Genomic DNA, 15,176 nt, shown 5'->3' with positions numbered 1-15,176 from the left:
ATAATATTATCCCTTGTATTCATTTTTCCAAATTATCCCTCCCCTCCCTTTACTCCCTCCCCCCCGATGACAGGCAATCCCATACATTTTACTTGTGTTACAATATAACCTAGATACAATACATGTGTGTAAATACCATTTTCTTGTAGTGCAGAAACTTTTTAATTTGGTGTAATCAAAATGTTCTATTTTGTGATCAATAATGGTCTCTAGTTCTCCCTTGGACACAAACTCCTTCCTCCTCCACAAGTCTGAGAGGTAAACTATCCCATGTTCCTCCAATTTATTTATGATTTCGTTCTTTATGCCTAAATCTTGGACCCATTTTGATCTAATCTTAGTATGTGGTGTTAAATGTGGGTCCATGCCTAGTTTCTGACATACTAATTTCCAGTTTTCCCAGCAGTTTTTGTCAAATAATGAATTCTTATCCCAAATTTGGGATCTTTGGGTTTGTCAAAGATTAGATTGCTATTTTTATTCACTATCTTACCCTGTGAACCTAACCTATGCCACTGATCAACTAGTCTATTTCTTAGCTAATACCAAATGGTTTTGGTGACTGTTGCTTTATAATATAGCTTTAAATCAAATACACTTAGACCACCTTCCTCTGACTTTTTTTTTCATTAGTTCCCTTGCAATTCTCGACCTTTTATTCTTCCATATGAATTTTGTTGTTATTTTTTCTAGGTCATTAAAATAGTTTCTTGGGAGTCTGATTGGTATAGCACAAAATAAATAGATTAGTTTGGGGAGTATTGTCATCTTTATTATATTCGCTCAGCCTATCCAAGAACACTGAATGTCTTTCCAATTATTTAAATCTGACTTTATTTTTGTGGCAAGTGTTTTGTAATTTTGCTCATATAATTCCTGACTCTCCTTTGGTAGATATATTCCCAAATATTTTATACTATCGACTGTTATTTTGAATGGAATTTCTCTTTGTATCTCTTGCTGTTGGATTGTGTTGGTAATGTATAAAAATGCTGAGGATTTATGTGGATTTATTTTGTATCCTGCGACTTTGCTAAAATTCTGAATTATTTCTAATAGCTTTTTAGCAGAGTCTTTGGGGTTCTCTAAGTATACCATCAGGTCATCTGCAAAGAGTGATAAGTTGATTTCTTCATTTCCTACTCTAATTCCTTGAATCTCTCGGCTCTTATTGCCGAGGCTAGAGTTTCTAGTACTATATTGCATAGTAATGGTGATAGTGGGCAACCTTGTTTCACTCCTGATCTTACAGGGAAAGGTTCTAGTTTATCACCATTACATATGATGTTTACTGAAGGTTTTAAATATATGCTCCTTATTATTTTAAGGAATAGTCCATTTATTCCTATACTCTCAAGCGTTTTTAGTAGGAATGGATGTTGGATTTTATCAAATGCTTTTTCTGCATCTATTGAGATGATCATATGGTTTTTATTAATTTGATTATTAATATGGTCAATTATACTAATAGTTTTCCTAATATTAAACCAGCCCTGCATTCCTGGTATAAATCCTACTTGATCACAGTGTATTATCCTGGGGATGATTTTCTGAATTCTTTTTGCTAATATCTTATTTAAGATTTTAGCATCTATATTCATTAAGGAAATTGGTCTATAGTTTTCTTTCTCAGTTTTCGATCTACCTGGTTTAGGTATCAGTACCATGTCTGTGTCATAGAAGGAATTTGGTAGGACTCCTTCAATCCCTATTTTTTCAAATAATTTATATAGCATTGGAGTTAGTTGTTCTTTAAATGTTTGGTAGAATTCACCTGTAAATCCATCTGGTCCTGGGGACTTTTTCTTAAGAAGTTGGTTAATAGCTTAGTCTATTTCTTTTTCTGAGATGGGACTATTTAGACTACTTACTTCTTCTTCTGTTAATCTGGGCAAGCTATATTTTTGAAGGTATTCTTCCATTTCATTTAAGTTATCGAATTTATCGGCATAAAGTTGAGCAAAGTAGCTCCTAATTATTGTTCTAATTTCCTCTTCATTAGTGGTGAGTTCACCCTTTTCATTTTCAAGACTAACAATTTGCTTTTTCTCTTTCCTTTTTTTTAATCAGGTTTACTAAGGGTTTGTCTATTTTGTTGGTTTTTTCATAAAACCAACTCTTAGTTTTATTAATTAATTCAATAGTTTTTTTACTTTCAATTTTATTAATCTCACCTTTTATTTTTTGAATTTCAAGTTTTGTGTTTGTCTGGGGGTTTTTAATTTGTTCCTTTTCTAGCAATTTTAGTTGTAAGCCCAATTCGTTGGCCCTCTCTTTCTCTATTTTATGCAAGTAGGCCTGTAGAGATATAAAACTTCCCCTTATTACTGCTTTGGCTGTATCCCACACATTTTGGTATGATATCTCATTATTGTCATTTTCTTGGGTGAAGTTATTAATTATGTCTATGATTTGCTGTTTTACCCAATCATTCTTTAGTATAAGATTATTTAGTTTCCAATTATTTTTTGGTCTATTTTCCCCTGGCTTTTTATTAAATGTAATTTTGATTGCATTGTGGTCTGAAAAGGATGCATTTACTATTTCTGCCTTACTGCATTTGATTTTGAGGTTTTTATGCCCTAGTATATGATCAATTTTTGTATAGATTCCATGAACTGCTGAGAAGAAAGTATATTCCTTTCTGTCTCCATTTAGCTTTCGCCAAAGATCTATCATATCAAACTTTTCTAGTATTCTATTTACCTCTTTGACTTCTTTCTTATTTATTTTGTGGTTTGATTTATCTAATTCTGAGAGTGCAAGGTTGAGATCTCCCGCTATTATAGTTTTGCTATCTATTTCCTCTTGCAGCTCTCTTAATTTCTCTTTTAAGAATTGAGATGCTTAACTACTTGGTGCATACATGTTTAATATTGATACTGCTTCATTATTGATGCTGCCCTTTAGCAGGATATAATGCCCTTCCTTATCTCTTTTAATTAGATCAATTTTTGTTTTTGCTTGATCTGAGATGAGGATGGCTACTCCTGCTTTTTTGGTTTTGCCTGAAGCATAATAGATTCTGCTCCACCCTTTTACTTTTAGTTTGAATGTCTCACCCTGTTTCAGGTGTGTTTCCTGTAAACAACATATAGTAGGATTCTGACATTTAATCCAGTCTGCTAACTGCTTCCTCTTTATGAGGCAGTTTGCCCCATTCACATTTATTGTTAGAAGGACTAATTCTATATTGCTTGCCATCCCATTAACCCCTGCTTATGCTTTTCCCCTTTCCTTCCCTTTTACCCCCCCTACCCAGTATTAAACTGGTGAACACCACTTGCTTTTCACAGCCCTCCCTTTTTAGGATCCCTCCCCCACCTTAAAGATCCTCCCCTTATTTTACCCCTTTTCCTCGAAATTTCTGTATTCCCTTCCCCTTAGCTTACTCCTTCCCTTTCACTTTTCAATGAAGTGGAAGAAGTTTCACCATAAATTGAATATGTCTATTGATACACGCTATGTTCATCTCCCTCCTTTCTTTCTCTCAGATATAATAGGTTACCTTTGCCTCTTCATGAGATGTAGTACTACCACTTTACCCTTTTTTATGATATAATTTCCTTTCCACCTCTAGTTTCTAAGACAAATTGTACATATGTTCTTTACATATTTTTTTGACAGAAGTATAGTTCTCAAGATTTCTTTTTACCTTTTTAGAAATCTCTTGAGTTCTGTATTTGAAGATCAAACCTTTTATGTAGGTCTGGTTTTTTCATCAAAAATAGATGGAATTCATTTATTTCGTTAAATGTCCATCTTCTTCCCTGGAAAACGATGCTCATTCTTGCTGAGTAAGTTATTCTTGGCTGCATACCAAGTTCCTTAGCCTTTCGGAATATCATGTTCCAGGCCCTGCGTTCTTTTAATGTGGACGCTGCTAGATCCTGGGTTATCCTTATTGTGGATCCTCCATATCTGAATTGCTTTTTTCTAGCAGCTTCCAATATCTTTTCCTTTGTCTGATGGTTCTTGAACTTGGCCACTATATTTCTTGGCGTTTTGATTTTAGGGTCCCTTTCAGTAGGTGATCGATGAATTTTTTCAATGTCTATTTCACCCTCTGTTTCCAGAATGTCTGGGCAGTTCTCTTTGATAATTTCCTCAAAAATGGTGTCCAAGCTCTTTTTTCCTCCCATTTTTCAGGGAGTCTGATTATTCTCAAATTGTCTCTCCTGGATCTGTTTTCCAGGTCTGTTGTCTTTCTGGTAAGGTACTTGACATTCTTTTCAATTGTTTCATTTCTCTGGTTTTGCTTGACTCCCTCTTGGTTTCTCCTTGAGTCATTCATTTCTACTTGTTCCAGTCTAATTTTCAATGATGTATTTTCTTCACTCACTTTTTTTATATCTCTTTGTAATTGTCCAATTGAATTTTTATCTTCTATGGAATTTTTTTCCATTTTATCCATTTTATTTTTTAGAGAGCTGATTTCTTTTTCCAGCTCACTAATCTGTTTTCCTTGGAGTTTTTACCTTTTCCAGCTCACTAATCCTGTTTTCCTTGGAGTAGTTTACCTTTTCCAGCTCACTAATCTTGTTTCTCAATGATTTGATTTCTTTATCCATTCTGTCTTTGAATGCATGGGATGACTTCTCCAGGCTCTCTTGCCAAGCTTCCCTTTCCTTTTCCCATTTCTCTTCCAGCTCTCTTGTGAGAGCCTTTTTGATTTCCTCTATGAGGTTCTTTTGTATTGAGGAGCAGCTTATATCCCTCCCAGGGGATACATCTGGGGACAGTCTGTTCCTAGTCTCCTCAGCATTTGAGGTCTGCTCCCTCTCCACACAGAAGCTGTCAATGGTTAGAGCCCTTTTGAATTTTTTGTTCATTTTGTCAGAGTAGGAATCAAAGAAAACAAATTGACAAGAGAAACAATTGGTCTGTTTTGCGGGGGATAGGGCTGGATGGTATTAATGGGCTTCCTCTACAGACTGGGGGTAGGGCAGCAGAGAGCCACTAACAGAACAGCAATGACTGTACTGAGTCTGCGCTCTGAGGCTCTGAGAACGCACCGAGTCAGTTCAGGTGGGGGTTGGGGGTGGCCGGGCTCTGAGAGACGCTGGCTTTCTGGGGTTTTAATCTTCACCTCCAGTGTTTACACCCTCTCTGCTGCTCCTGGCTTGCTGCCAAGACGGAGCATCCACACTGGGGCAAAAGCCCTTTCGCAGAAACAGCAGAGATCGCACCCCTCCCCCTCCGGTCTGAGCTGTGTGAGCTGCCTGTCTTGCTCTGGCTGTCTGCCCTCAGTCTGCGCCCAGTCTGATTGACCCTCCCCCGAGCAAACACAGACCTTTTCTGGCAACTTTCAAGGATGTCTTCTGTGGGTGATTATTTGTGGATTTCTTTCTGGGTCAAGCATTAAGTCTGAGGCTTGTCATGAAGTAAGTTCTGAGAGAAAACGAGGAGCTCAAGCAGCTGTCTGCCTCCACACCGCCATCTTGTATGCACATGTTTTGAAAATAAAAAGCTTTAATTAAAAAAATTTTAAGTTAAAGAAAAGAGAGGGGAAAAAATTAATGTAAGTTCCTTGAAGATAGAAACTCTTTTTGTCTTTATATCTATCACACGGTGCCTTAAAGATAGCAAATATTTAATAATTGTTTGTTGACTCAAATTAGAAAAGTATATATTGGAAATACTGGTTTCCTAGCCAGAATTAAGTGTTTGTGAATATGTGTTCTGAATTGAGAGTATCTTCTATGCTCTAGAACAGGGGTTCTCAAACTACGGTCCCGTGGGCCAGATGCTGCCCAATGAGGACGTTTATGCAGCCCGCCTGGTTATGGCAAATGGGCTGAGGGGTGGAGACAGAGTGTGAGGTTTTGTGTTTACTATAGTCCCATCCTCCAACAGTCTGAGGGATAGTGAACTGGCCCCTATTTAAAAAGTTTGAGGACTACTGCTCTAGAGCATCAAACCATTTAACAGTGTTTAAGGTCTTTTCTTATGGAGAGGATTCTTGCTCAGGTATAGGTTCAATGGGATGACTTCTTATATTGCAATCAAATCAAAGATTTTGATTTCTTAAGGCAGTAATCTCAATTAGAAGATTACTGCAAGGTTTTGTAGGACTGCAGAAGCTGTGGTGGTCACATGAGATTAGAGAAGAGCCAATGTGAAAGAAATTTGCAAGCTACTTTCTCCCTCATATCACACATCCAAAGATAATTCTTAGGTTAAGATCCAAGTGATTGAGAAGATGGTTACTTAAGTCATAGAAATAGAAAATTTAGGAGAAGATATGGTTAAAGAGAAAAATAATTTCAGATTTTAGACATACTTAGTTTGATGTTTCCAGGTATAAAGAGAGCCAATTGGAAATAATCTGTCTTAAATATGCAAAGAGCCAACTCTCTTATGGTGCCATATTTGACTACTAACAAATGCACTTTATTATTTTTTCTGTGTTAAAATATACTTCATATATTATTAATAAGTAAGTACTTACAAAGTTCCTGTTGTAAGTTATTCCTAATAATAATAAAGTCCTGACTGAAAAAAAAAGCAGCCTACAAATATGCCAGAATGTATATCTCCAAATAAATATTTTCAAAGTACTCATCTGAGAAAATTTTTCATATCTTCCAGCAGTGTTACCATTATTTCAAACATTACTAAGCTCTAACTTTGAAATGTCTTAAAATTGTCAGTCTTTTTTTTTGAAAAGTTATATTCATCCATTTGTTTTTATTCCATAAAACCATAGTCACTTCATGATATATCACCATATTCAATGATTCTTTTTTGCTGAAATCAAAACAAAAAAATAAATGTATATAATCAATCAGCACATTGTCCTTAATTGACAGTGTATGTAACATTCCTCACCCAAAGTCTCCCATCTTTCTGCAGTATCACACATTTTTTTGAATATCATCAGTAGTATTAAATCTTTGGCCCTTGAAGAACAGATTTAATCAAAACCTCATTCATTCATATGAATAAAGTAGAAAATCAAATGGAGTAGAATATTGGGTCAAGTAAATGAATTCTGATACCCAAATACTATGGAACAATTTATATGACATAGAAGTTCTTAAAGAAGTCTAAAGAATAGTTGAAAACAAATTAATGTATGACTTCCCAAAATTACAAAATCTTTAGGGTTTTGGTCAGGTTATTTGTGACTTTAAATAAATCCCATTGTCTTATAGTCAAATATTATTGTTCTTAGAACATTTTTATATTGTATTCCTGGTAAACCTTTTTGCCATGGCAGAAAGAGTACTTGTTCTGGAATCTGCGTTCAAATGTGGCCTCTTACCCTGTGTGATCTGGCCCCTTGTCACCTTGGGCAGACCACTCAACTTCCACAGGCATCCATTTCCTCATCTCTTAGTGTTGGTCTAAATAAAGGCCCTTTCAATTCTACATCTGTGACCTTATAGGGGAAAAACCTAGTTTTACATTTGAGGAAATTGATACTGTACTGTACTGTAGTACCAACTATAGCCCTTGTTCTGTCATTTTAAAATTTCCACAATGGGCATGTTTTGAGTCTAGCCACAATTAAGCTTCTTTTTTTTTTTTTTCTTGATACAGTTTTAACACACATATAATCACACTCTTGGGAATAAAGTGAAAGTGACGAATTATGCTCTCAGGTGGCTAAGTGCAAATGTGATCACTTAATTGCAGATGTAAAATTTATGCCCATCACAAAGAAAATAGGGCTAAAAACCAATTTGACCTTGGATATTTAATGTGTGACATGAGGGCAAGGAGAAGTGCTCCCACAATATTGAGTACAAAAAAGTGAAATCTTTGCCATGCTGTTGTTTGTATCAAAAATATTTATTTTTCTACATTTTCATTTATTTATTTCTACAGGGGGATCTTTGGATGTGTATAGGAAAATTCCAGAGCATGTCCTGGGAAGAATTGCAGTAGCAGTGAGTATTTGCTTTTACCTTGTGAAATTTGGCCAATAAACTCTTTTTTGTGCAGCCTCCGTCTTCTCTACGCTCTAGCCCCTAACCTTCTTTCTCTATAACTCTTGATAGAAGAAGAGGCCAAAATGTTTCTTGGGATTTTCTTATCCTTCCTGTGTTCTTGTCTATCCTCCCTTCTATAGCCAGTCCATTAACTACAAATGCCAGTCACTTAATATCTTCCCAGCCTCTAGATAGCCCTGAGGAACTTCAATTGATGCATATGCCAGGACCTTACTATACCTTGATCTTGCTATGCACTAAAATTCATTGGATTTTCCAAATTTGCTAAAAAGGAAAATGGTTCCTAGTTTTTTACTTGATTTGTTTTAGAAATGGAAAATGTCTTTCTTTGCAATTAGACAATTTGTAGCTATCAGTTACAAAATGGGCCAGTTTGTGCACTACTTCATTCTGAAAGAATGAGGAATCCTTTATTCTGAAAGAAATAAACCTAGGTTCAAATTTTCTACTTTAGTGGTATTGATTGATTATTAACAAGCATGTCCCTATACCTTAAGCTTCGGGCAAATCTGTAAAATTATAGATTATAGATGAGGTTTGATCTTCATTAATAGCAAGGGAATTGCTAAACTGATGAAATCACATGCTCTTGACATATTGGTTATTATTATAATCTACTTACACTACTCTGAGCCTCAGTTTCCTCAGAAGAGACTTTTGAGTTTTGGGGTTTTTTTTTTAGCACAGTGCCTGAGCTCTTAATAAACATTGTTGACCTGACTTGATTAAATTAGGGCTTCTTAAACTTTTTCCACTTGTGACCCCATTTTGCCCAAGAAAATTTTATGTGATCCCAAATATATAAGTATATAAAATAGGTATACAAATCAAACATTTACTGATAATAAATCAAAATTGTATGGCCCCCACATATAAGACTCTATATGGAGTCACAAACTACAGCTTAAGAAGCTAAGCATTAGATGACTTCCAAACCTCCATTCATATCTAAATCTGTTGTACTGTGATCAGTATGTGTGTTTGTGTGTTTATTTTAATTTGTAGTAATTTTTCAAACCATTTCTAGAAATTTGGTCTTGGTGGTCATAAACAATCTTCCTATTCTGTTTTCATAAAACTGTTTTAATTCCTAGCTATTCATTAATGAAATTTAAATGGATAAGCAAACATTGTATGAATTCTGGATTTCAGATCAGAATAAATTTAGATAAGTGTGTCTCACATGGGGTGGGGTAATGTTAAACAATTGCTAGATAGAAGGTGCTCTGATAACTTAAGCAGTTTAAAGCATAACAAAGTGATTATACCATGTACCATTTAATTAAATGGCTGATTTTCGCATTCATTATACATCAAACTGACAACTTAAGTCCTTTAATCCAACATGGACAGTTATTTCCTCTTAGTTCATTGTAATTCACAGCTTTACTTTTTTCTCTCTAATTATTGGTGTGAACTGCCCAGGGTGAGGGGAACTTTCTTGCTTTAACAGCTAATGCTGTTAAGGAGCTCATAATCAACATATTTTGGTGCAGTATTTTTGCTATGAACTTGGAATTCTTTAAATCAAGATTCTTATGTAAAAATAAAAGTGTTCATTTGTTCTTCCAAATATGAATGATATGGTGTTGCTTTCAGTGGTCCACGGCTCTAAAATTTAGTAGCACATTTAATAAAAGGCAGAAAAGGGGAAGCAAAGAAACACATTTTAAACAATTTAAAAAGTGTTCATTTTCCTCTTGAATTTCATACAGATAGGATTCTCCCTTTCTCTATTCTCCTGCAACCCATAAGTCTCCTTTTGTGCAGTGGAGCCACATAAGGGCTAGTCACATGTCTATTCTGATGAGCTTTGCTGAAGGCAAAGGAGGGATAGAGAAAGCAGGAAAAATTGGGTACATCCTATAGCATATATCGACTAATTACAAACTTGTCAGTTTTTTAAAAAATCACACCACTCTTCACTTTTGCCCTGATCTTTTTATAGCTTTACCTTCTGTTAAAATGTGTTTCCCCACGCCTTTGTGACTAATCTAATTTTATAGAATAATTATAATAGCTCACACTTTCAGGTTTGCAAATTATCTTATTTGATCCTCACACCAGCCCTGTGAGGTAAGTTTTATTATTTTCTCCATTTTGTGGATAAGGAGACTGAGCAACAGAGAGTTTATGTGACTTGTTTCAACTAAAGCTACTAAAAGTCCAGAGAGGAATTGGAGCCCAAATCTTCCTGACTTCCTAAATTTAGAATTAGAAGGCCTAAATTCAGTTCCTAGCCCTGACACTTATTTTTATGTGTCTTTTGGTAGGTCTTTCTTCTTGGTGAGGAAAGGAGTTTGTTTGAATTTCCTCCTCTGTAAAATTAGTCTTGTGGTTTAATATCCCCAGCTCCTTCTAACTCTATAATCTGGTGTGTGATTCTTCATTTGTCACTTTTTCCAATGTATTCTAGATCCTAACCTTATAAAATGACTTTTCCCTGTCCCCTTTCCCCCACCTCAAAGATCTTAATTTTTTTTGAAATATAAGTAGGTTAACAGAGCCTTGGTAGTTTCCACAAGTTACAGTTGCTGGCAAAAAGCTGTGGTCAGCACAAAGGGAGGAAGAAAACAGAAAGGACATGTAAAACATAGAAGACAGGAAAGAGATGACATTCAAAACAGAATTAGCCAAAGATAATTCCATATTTATTAAGTACCCATTTTTATAAGCAAATAGCCAGCTTCTGGAGATACAAAACGAAAAGTGAATATTCTTTCCTTCAAGAATTCTACTGCTTTATCTGGGAGAAGGGGTGAGGGGAGGGGAAAAATTGGAACAAAAGGCTTGGCAATTGTCAATGCTGTAAAATTACTCATGCATATATCTTGTAAATAAAGAAAGAAAAAAAGAATTTAAGGCTCATTTCTCTCTTTCACTCTAATTATAAGTTGTAGCCTGTAGTTGAATCTCACTACCTCACAAAAAATTTCTAATGACATTGGTCTGAGTACTCCTTACACTAATGAAAATCACAGAGATTTGGTTCCTCCCAGAGATGGGTTTAAGGAATTACTGTGGTTTAGGTAGATTGATAGATGTTTGAGTTGACTTTCTGGTAATGAACATAGAAAAATTAGTTTGTAGGACCAATCAGAATTTTCAAATAGTCTTCAAGAACCAAGATCTACCCCCATGTCAATGAGCATTAGTGAAGAACTTTATTGGAATTAGTTTGATAAAGAGGCAATTCAATAAATGTTCTCCTAGCCTGATTCCATTTTCTGCTATAGATGATTACTTCCTTAGAGAGGCAGTTTACAAATCAAACATTTACTGATAATAAAATAAATCATAATTGCTTGGCCCCCATATATGAGACTCTATATGGAGTCGCAAACTAGAGTTTAAGAAGCTGAGCATTAGATGATTTCCAAAGCTCCATTCATATCTAAATCTGTTGTCCTGTGATCTGTATGTGTGTTGGGACTGCATGAATATTATCCTAGAAGAGGAATCAGCAACTGTTCCAACCTCAAGACCAAATAGTACCCAGGGTGTCATCCAGGGAAGAGGAAATGGAAAAGTAGAAGTAGCATCAGGAGAGAAGAAGGAAGGGGAAAAAAGGGGAGAAAAAAGAGAAAAAATGAAGAGATGAAGATGGAAAGTAATAAATCAAGATAAATAAATCATTTCAATATCTGCTCCTTTTTACATTTAGAAACCTTTAGTCAGAGGATTATTCTTGGTTTTAGTCACTGAAATGAAAGGCAGGGATCCAAACAGAAGGAAGCAATAGTGACTCTTTCAGTTATTTCAGCAATAATTTACTCAGATCATCAGACATGGGATGAATGATGGGAGGTTCTAAAATTGAACAAAGGAATCCCTAAGTTAATACATGAGCTAGTTATCTTCAGCCCTTCCTCCTGTGAAATGTTTACTTTCTTGAAACCTGTAAGAAATTATGCCAATCCTGCTTTGGGTGAACACTATATTATTGTCCCTTTGGTTTGTGAAGCCATGACATTCTGCACTGTATTTTGAGTGCTAATGTTAATTGAAGTTGTCCCTGAAAGGATGTGCACTTGAACTGTCAGAAAGTGAGTGATTTACAATAGGTATAAGTACTTTTGAGTGTCAAGGCTTTGTCAAGGCATTTTAAGACTTAGTCAACTGAATACCAATAATGCCCGCTAGGTTTTCTATAAAAAGAGTTCTGATTTCTTTGTCAAATGAGAATTCTCCTGTGCTCTTAAGAGGAAATTTGAGTATATTTCAATAAAACTTAAAATAACATTATCATAGTTTAAAATTTTAGGAAACACTAAAACTTTTTATTCTCTCTTCATAATTTTGATTTAATAATTTGTATTTCAGGCAAGGAGTTTTCTGCCTATTCACTAATTCTCCAAGATTTTCACTAGTGTATTGCTTTTTAATAAAAAAATTTTAATTATATAAATATTCAAGCCTAGAAATGAAAACTAATATCATTACCAGTGCCCATAGACACTGATTCTTATACCAAAAAAATGGCTCTTTTATGACTTGGAAAGAAAATTGTTAATTATTAGCTAGTATTAACCTTATATACCTAAAAACAATGTATCTGAATTTCTGAACAGCTAGGTGGTATGGTAGATAAAAGTGCTGGGCCAGTAATCAGAGGGCCTGAGTTCAAAGTGGATCTCACATACTAACTAACTGTATAAACCTGGGCAAGTCAACTTACCTCTTTGCCTCAATTTCCTTAAGTATAAAGTAGGGATAATAATAATAACTACTTCCCTGGGTTGTTGGGAGGTAATATTTATAAAGTCTTTAGCACATTGCCTGGCACAGAGTAAGAGCTTAATGAATGCTTATTCCATTCTTCCTTTCCCTTCCCTTCAGTGACTAATAAATGCATTCTTCTTTATATAGTGTGGTTTCTTTACTTCTGAGACAAAAATTTCCCATACTAAAGCAAAAATTAATTTTATGTGAAATTTTCCCTGGTAGATTATCTTTAGAAGCAATTATCTCTTCTTTACACTACTATACAAACACCTAATGAAATTTATTACACTATGTTAGCATACCTTTCAAGAGCGAAGAACTATATGTGTACAATTAAAATGTTAACCTCTGTCCTGCATTAATTAATAGAGATTTTGTCCTGCCCTAGATCTTTAGTGACATCTTTTAAAATTGACTTTACTGACTTTATCTTTCATGTTTTCTTTCTCTTTTTTTGTTCTTAGGATTTCTGTTTTAGTTGAGATATTTACACAATGAATTCCCAAATCTAATTGCCTTGTTTTCAAGACAAATTAGTTCATGACCACTTCTCACTTTGGAGGATTGATTTTTGATTTTTGGTTTTTTTTGTGTGTACTTGGCTTGAAGTTTTTATTTTGATATGGTGTATATTCTTCATGCCTAGTAAAATTTATATGCTAATTTTAAGCAAATTTTGATGATTAATTAACTTGTGAATAGAGAAATTTGTAAGTCTTGCTCTTAAGCAGTTCATATGTAGAACTCTTTGAACTGCTGCAATAATTACCAGAGTGTGCCCTTGTGCGCACTGATGGTTTGTAAAAAACACAGTTCCATGCACTTTGATAGCTTATTAATAAAGATTCAAAAGATTGGCTAATCAATGGCCACAATTAAGAAGTATATATCATGAGTTTGGGAATATGTGTGTTTTAGATCTGGTAATTTTTTCAGGGGTAATAATGATTATCTGTAAGATTCCACAGTTGATGTTCCATGTATACAACAAATCCACTCCATTTTGTGGGAAACTGTGAATTTTATGTTAAAATAACTGCTGCTTTGTGCTGCCAGTTTATAAACTTTCCTGGTAATTTCATAATGCAAATGAAATATTTATTAAATCATTTTTTCAAAAAAATTATTGGCTAATACCAATTTTTGATTTTCTCATTAGAAGGCATTATACATTGGCAAAAAGGGATTATACATTGGCAGACAATCTCATAATCTTAGTTGACTCTTGGGTTGCTAATGTAGATTGCTGAGAGTGGAAAATCAGATCATTCTGATTTCAGTGTTTACTTTGTCTTTATTACATAGTGTCAACCTTTTCGATCTTTACTACTCCCATGCGCAAACCTTCTGCCAAACTGGACAACAGCACTCCTCCAAATACAACTTTGCTCTTTTCTTTTCTGTTTCTGAATTGGTTTGTCTCCTATCAAGATCTCCCTGTTGAAAACCTATCTGTCCTTCAAGATTTAAATAATCTCACCAGCCTAATTGTTCCTCTCTGAAGTTCTATAGATTTCTTGTTTTACCATACATTTTAAATTTACATTTGTTTACTATTTCATAGTATTAAAGTCTTATATACATATATCCTATCTCCATAATTAGATTAAAGGTAGGCAATAGGAAGATCAGATCATGCCTTTTATTCTTTTGTATATCCTACCACACCTATCATTGGATCTTACACAAACCTAGTAAATATTAAATATTGTATTGATTGTTTTGAAATCTGATTTAATCACTTTAAAATTTTAAATTCTTAATTTAACACATTTTTACCTTTTGTCTTTTATATATTTAGGTTGTTAAAGGCCTAACCTACCTGTGGAGTTTAAAGATATTACATAGAGGTATGTGTTGATTTAAATTTTCCCTTATTTGTAAAATTAACATTTGGCCTAGTATTTAAGAAATAGTGCCACATCTTTAATGACATTCAAAATTTTGGGGATATATGGGACATAAATGTTGTCATGGCATATAATGTTTTCAAAACATTTTATTGGCTTATTCCTGTCACTGGAAATATATGGATTCTTGTGGTTCCATATTTGCAATATAAATGCTTAAGCAAAGCTACATAAAAACTTTTCTTAGAATTTATATATGATATCGCCTATCCTATTACTTATCTCTAATTGTTTAAATTTTTTTACTTTCAATGAATTTGCCTTCATTTACTCACTTAATGGTTCCAGATGTTATAATAGTATGACTTAAGATTACACTTAATCCTTCTACATTGTGACTTTTCAGTATATCACAGATCAGTATAAGAAATTAAATGGGGATTTCTGGGTAGTTTTGCAAAAACTGCTGACAACATATGAAGGCCAAGAGATGATACAGAAAAAGTTTAGAACCACAGAAGTGCATAAAATATGTATAGTACTGTATAATGTCAACATATTTTATTTTTAATACCTTAATAATTCAGACTTTTCTGGCACAAAGAGAGGGTCAAAAAGTTTTATGTGGATTTTCCATATTGCA

The 15,176-nt window shown here is 34.4% G+C and overlaps 1 protein-coding gene across 5 annotated transcripts in view; it reads left to right on the top strand.

Moving 5' to 3' along the window:
• The window catches only part of MAP2K5 (mitogen-activated protein kinase kinase 5), a 305,505-nt gene that overhangs the window by 150,639 nt on the left and 139,690 nt on the right, over positions 1 to 15,176 (top strand). For all 5 annotated transcript variants that reach the window (XR_012486952.1, XR_012486953.1, XR_012486954.1 and 2 more), the window contains exons 12-13: positions 7,834 to 7,895; positions 14,485 to 14,533. Coding sequence is in view for 2 of the 5 variants with exons in the window: in XM_074294728.1 (XP_074150829.1) it covers positions 7,834 to 7,895; positions 14,485 to 14,533 (111 nt within the window). In the remaining 3 variants the exon portion in view is untranslated. The remainder of the gene's footprint in view (positions 1 to 7,833; positions 7,896 to 14,484; positions 14,534 to 15,176) is intronic.

Source organism: Sminthopsis crassicaudata, chromosome 2, assembly GCF_048593235.1.
Source record: "Sminthopsis crassicaudata isolate SCR6 chromosome 2, ASM4859323v1, whole genome shotgun sequence".
NCBI classification, from domain to species: Eukaryota; Metazoa; Chordata; class Mammalia; order Dasyuromorphia; family Dasyuridae; genus Sminthopsis; species Sminthopsis crassicaudata.
This window is presented reverse-complemented; position numbering and strand designations above follow the sequence as displayed.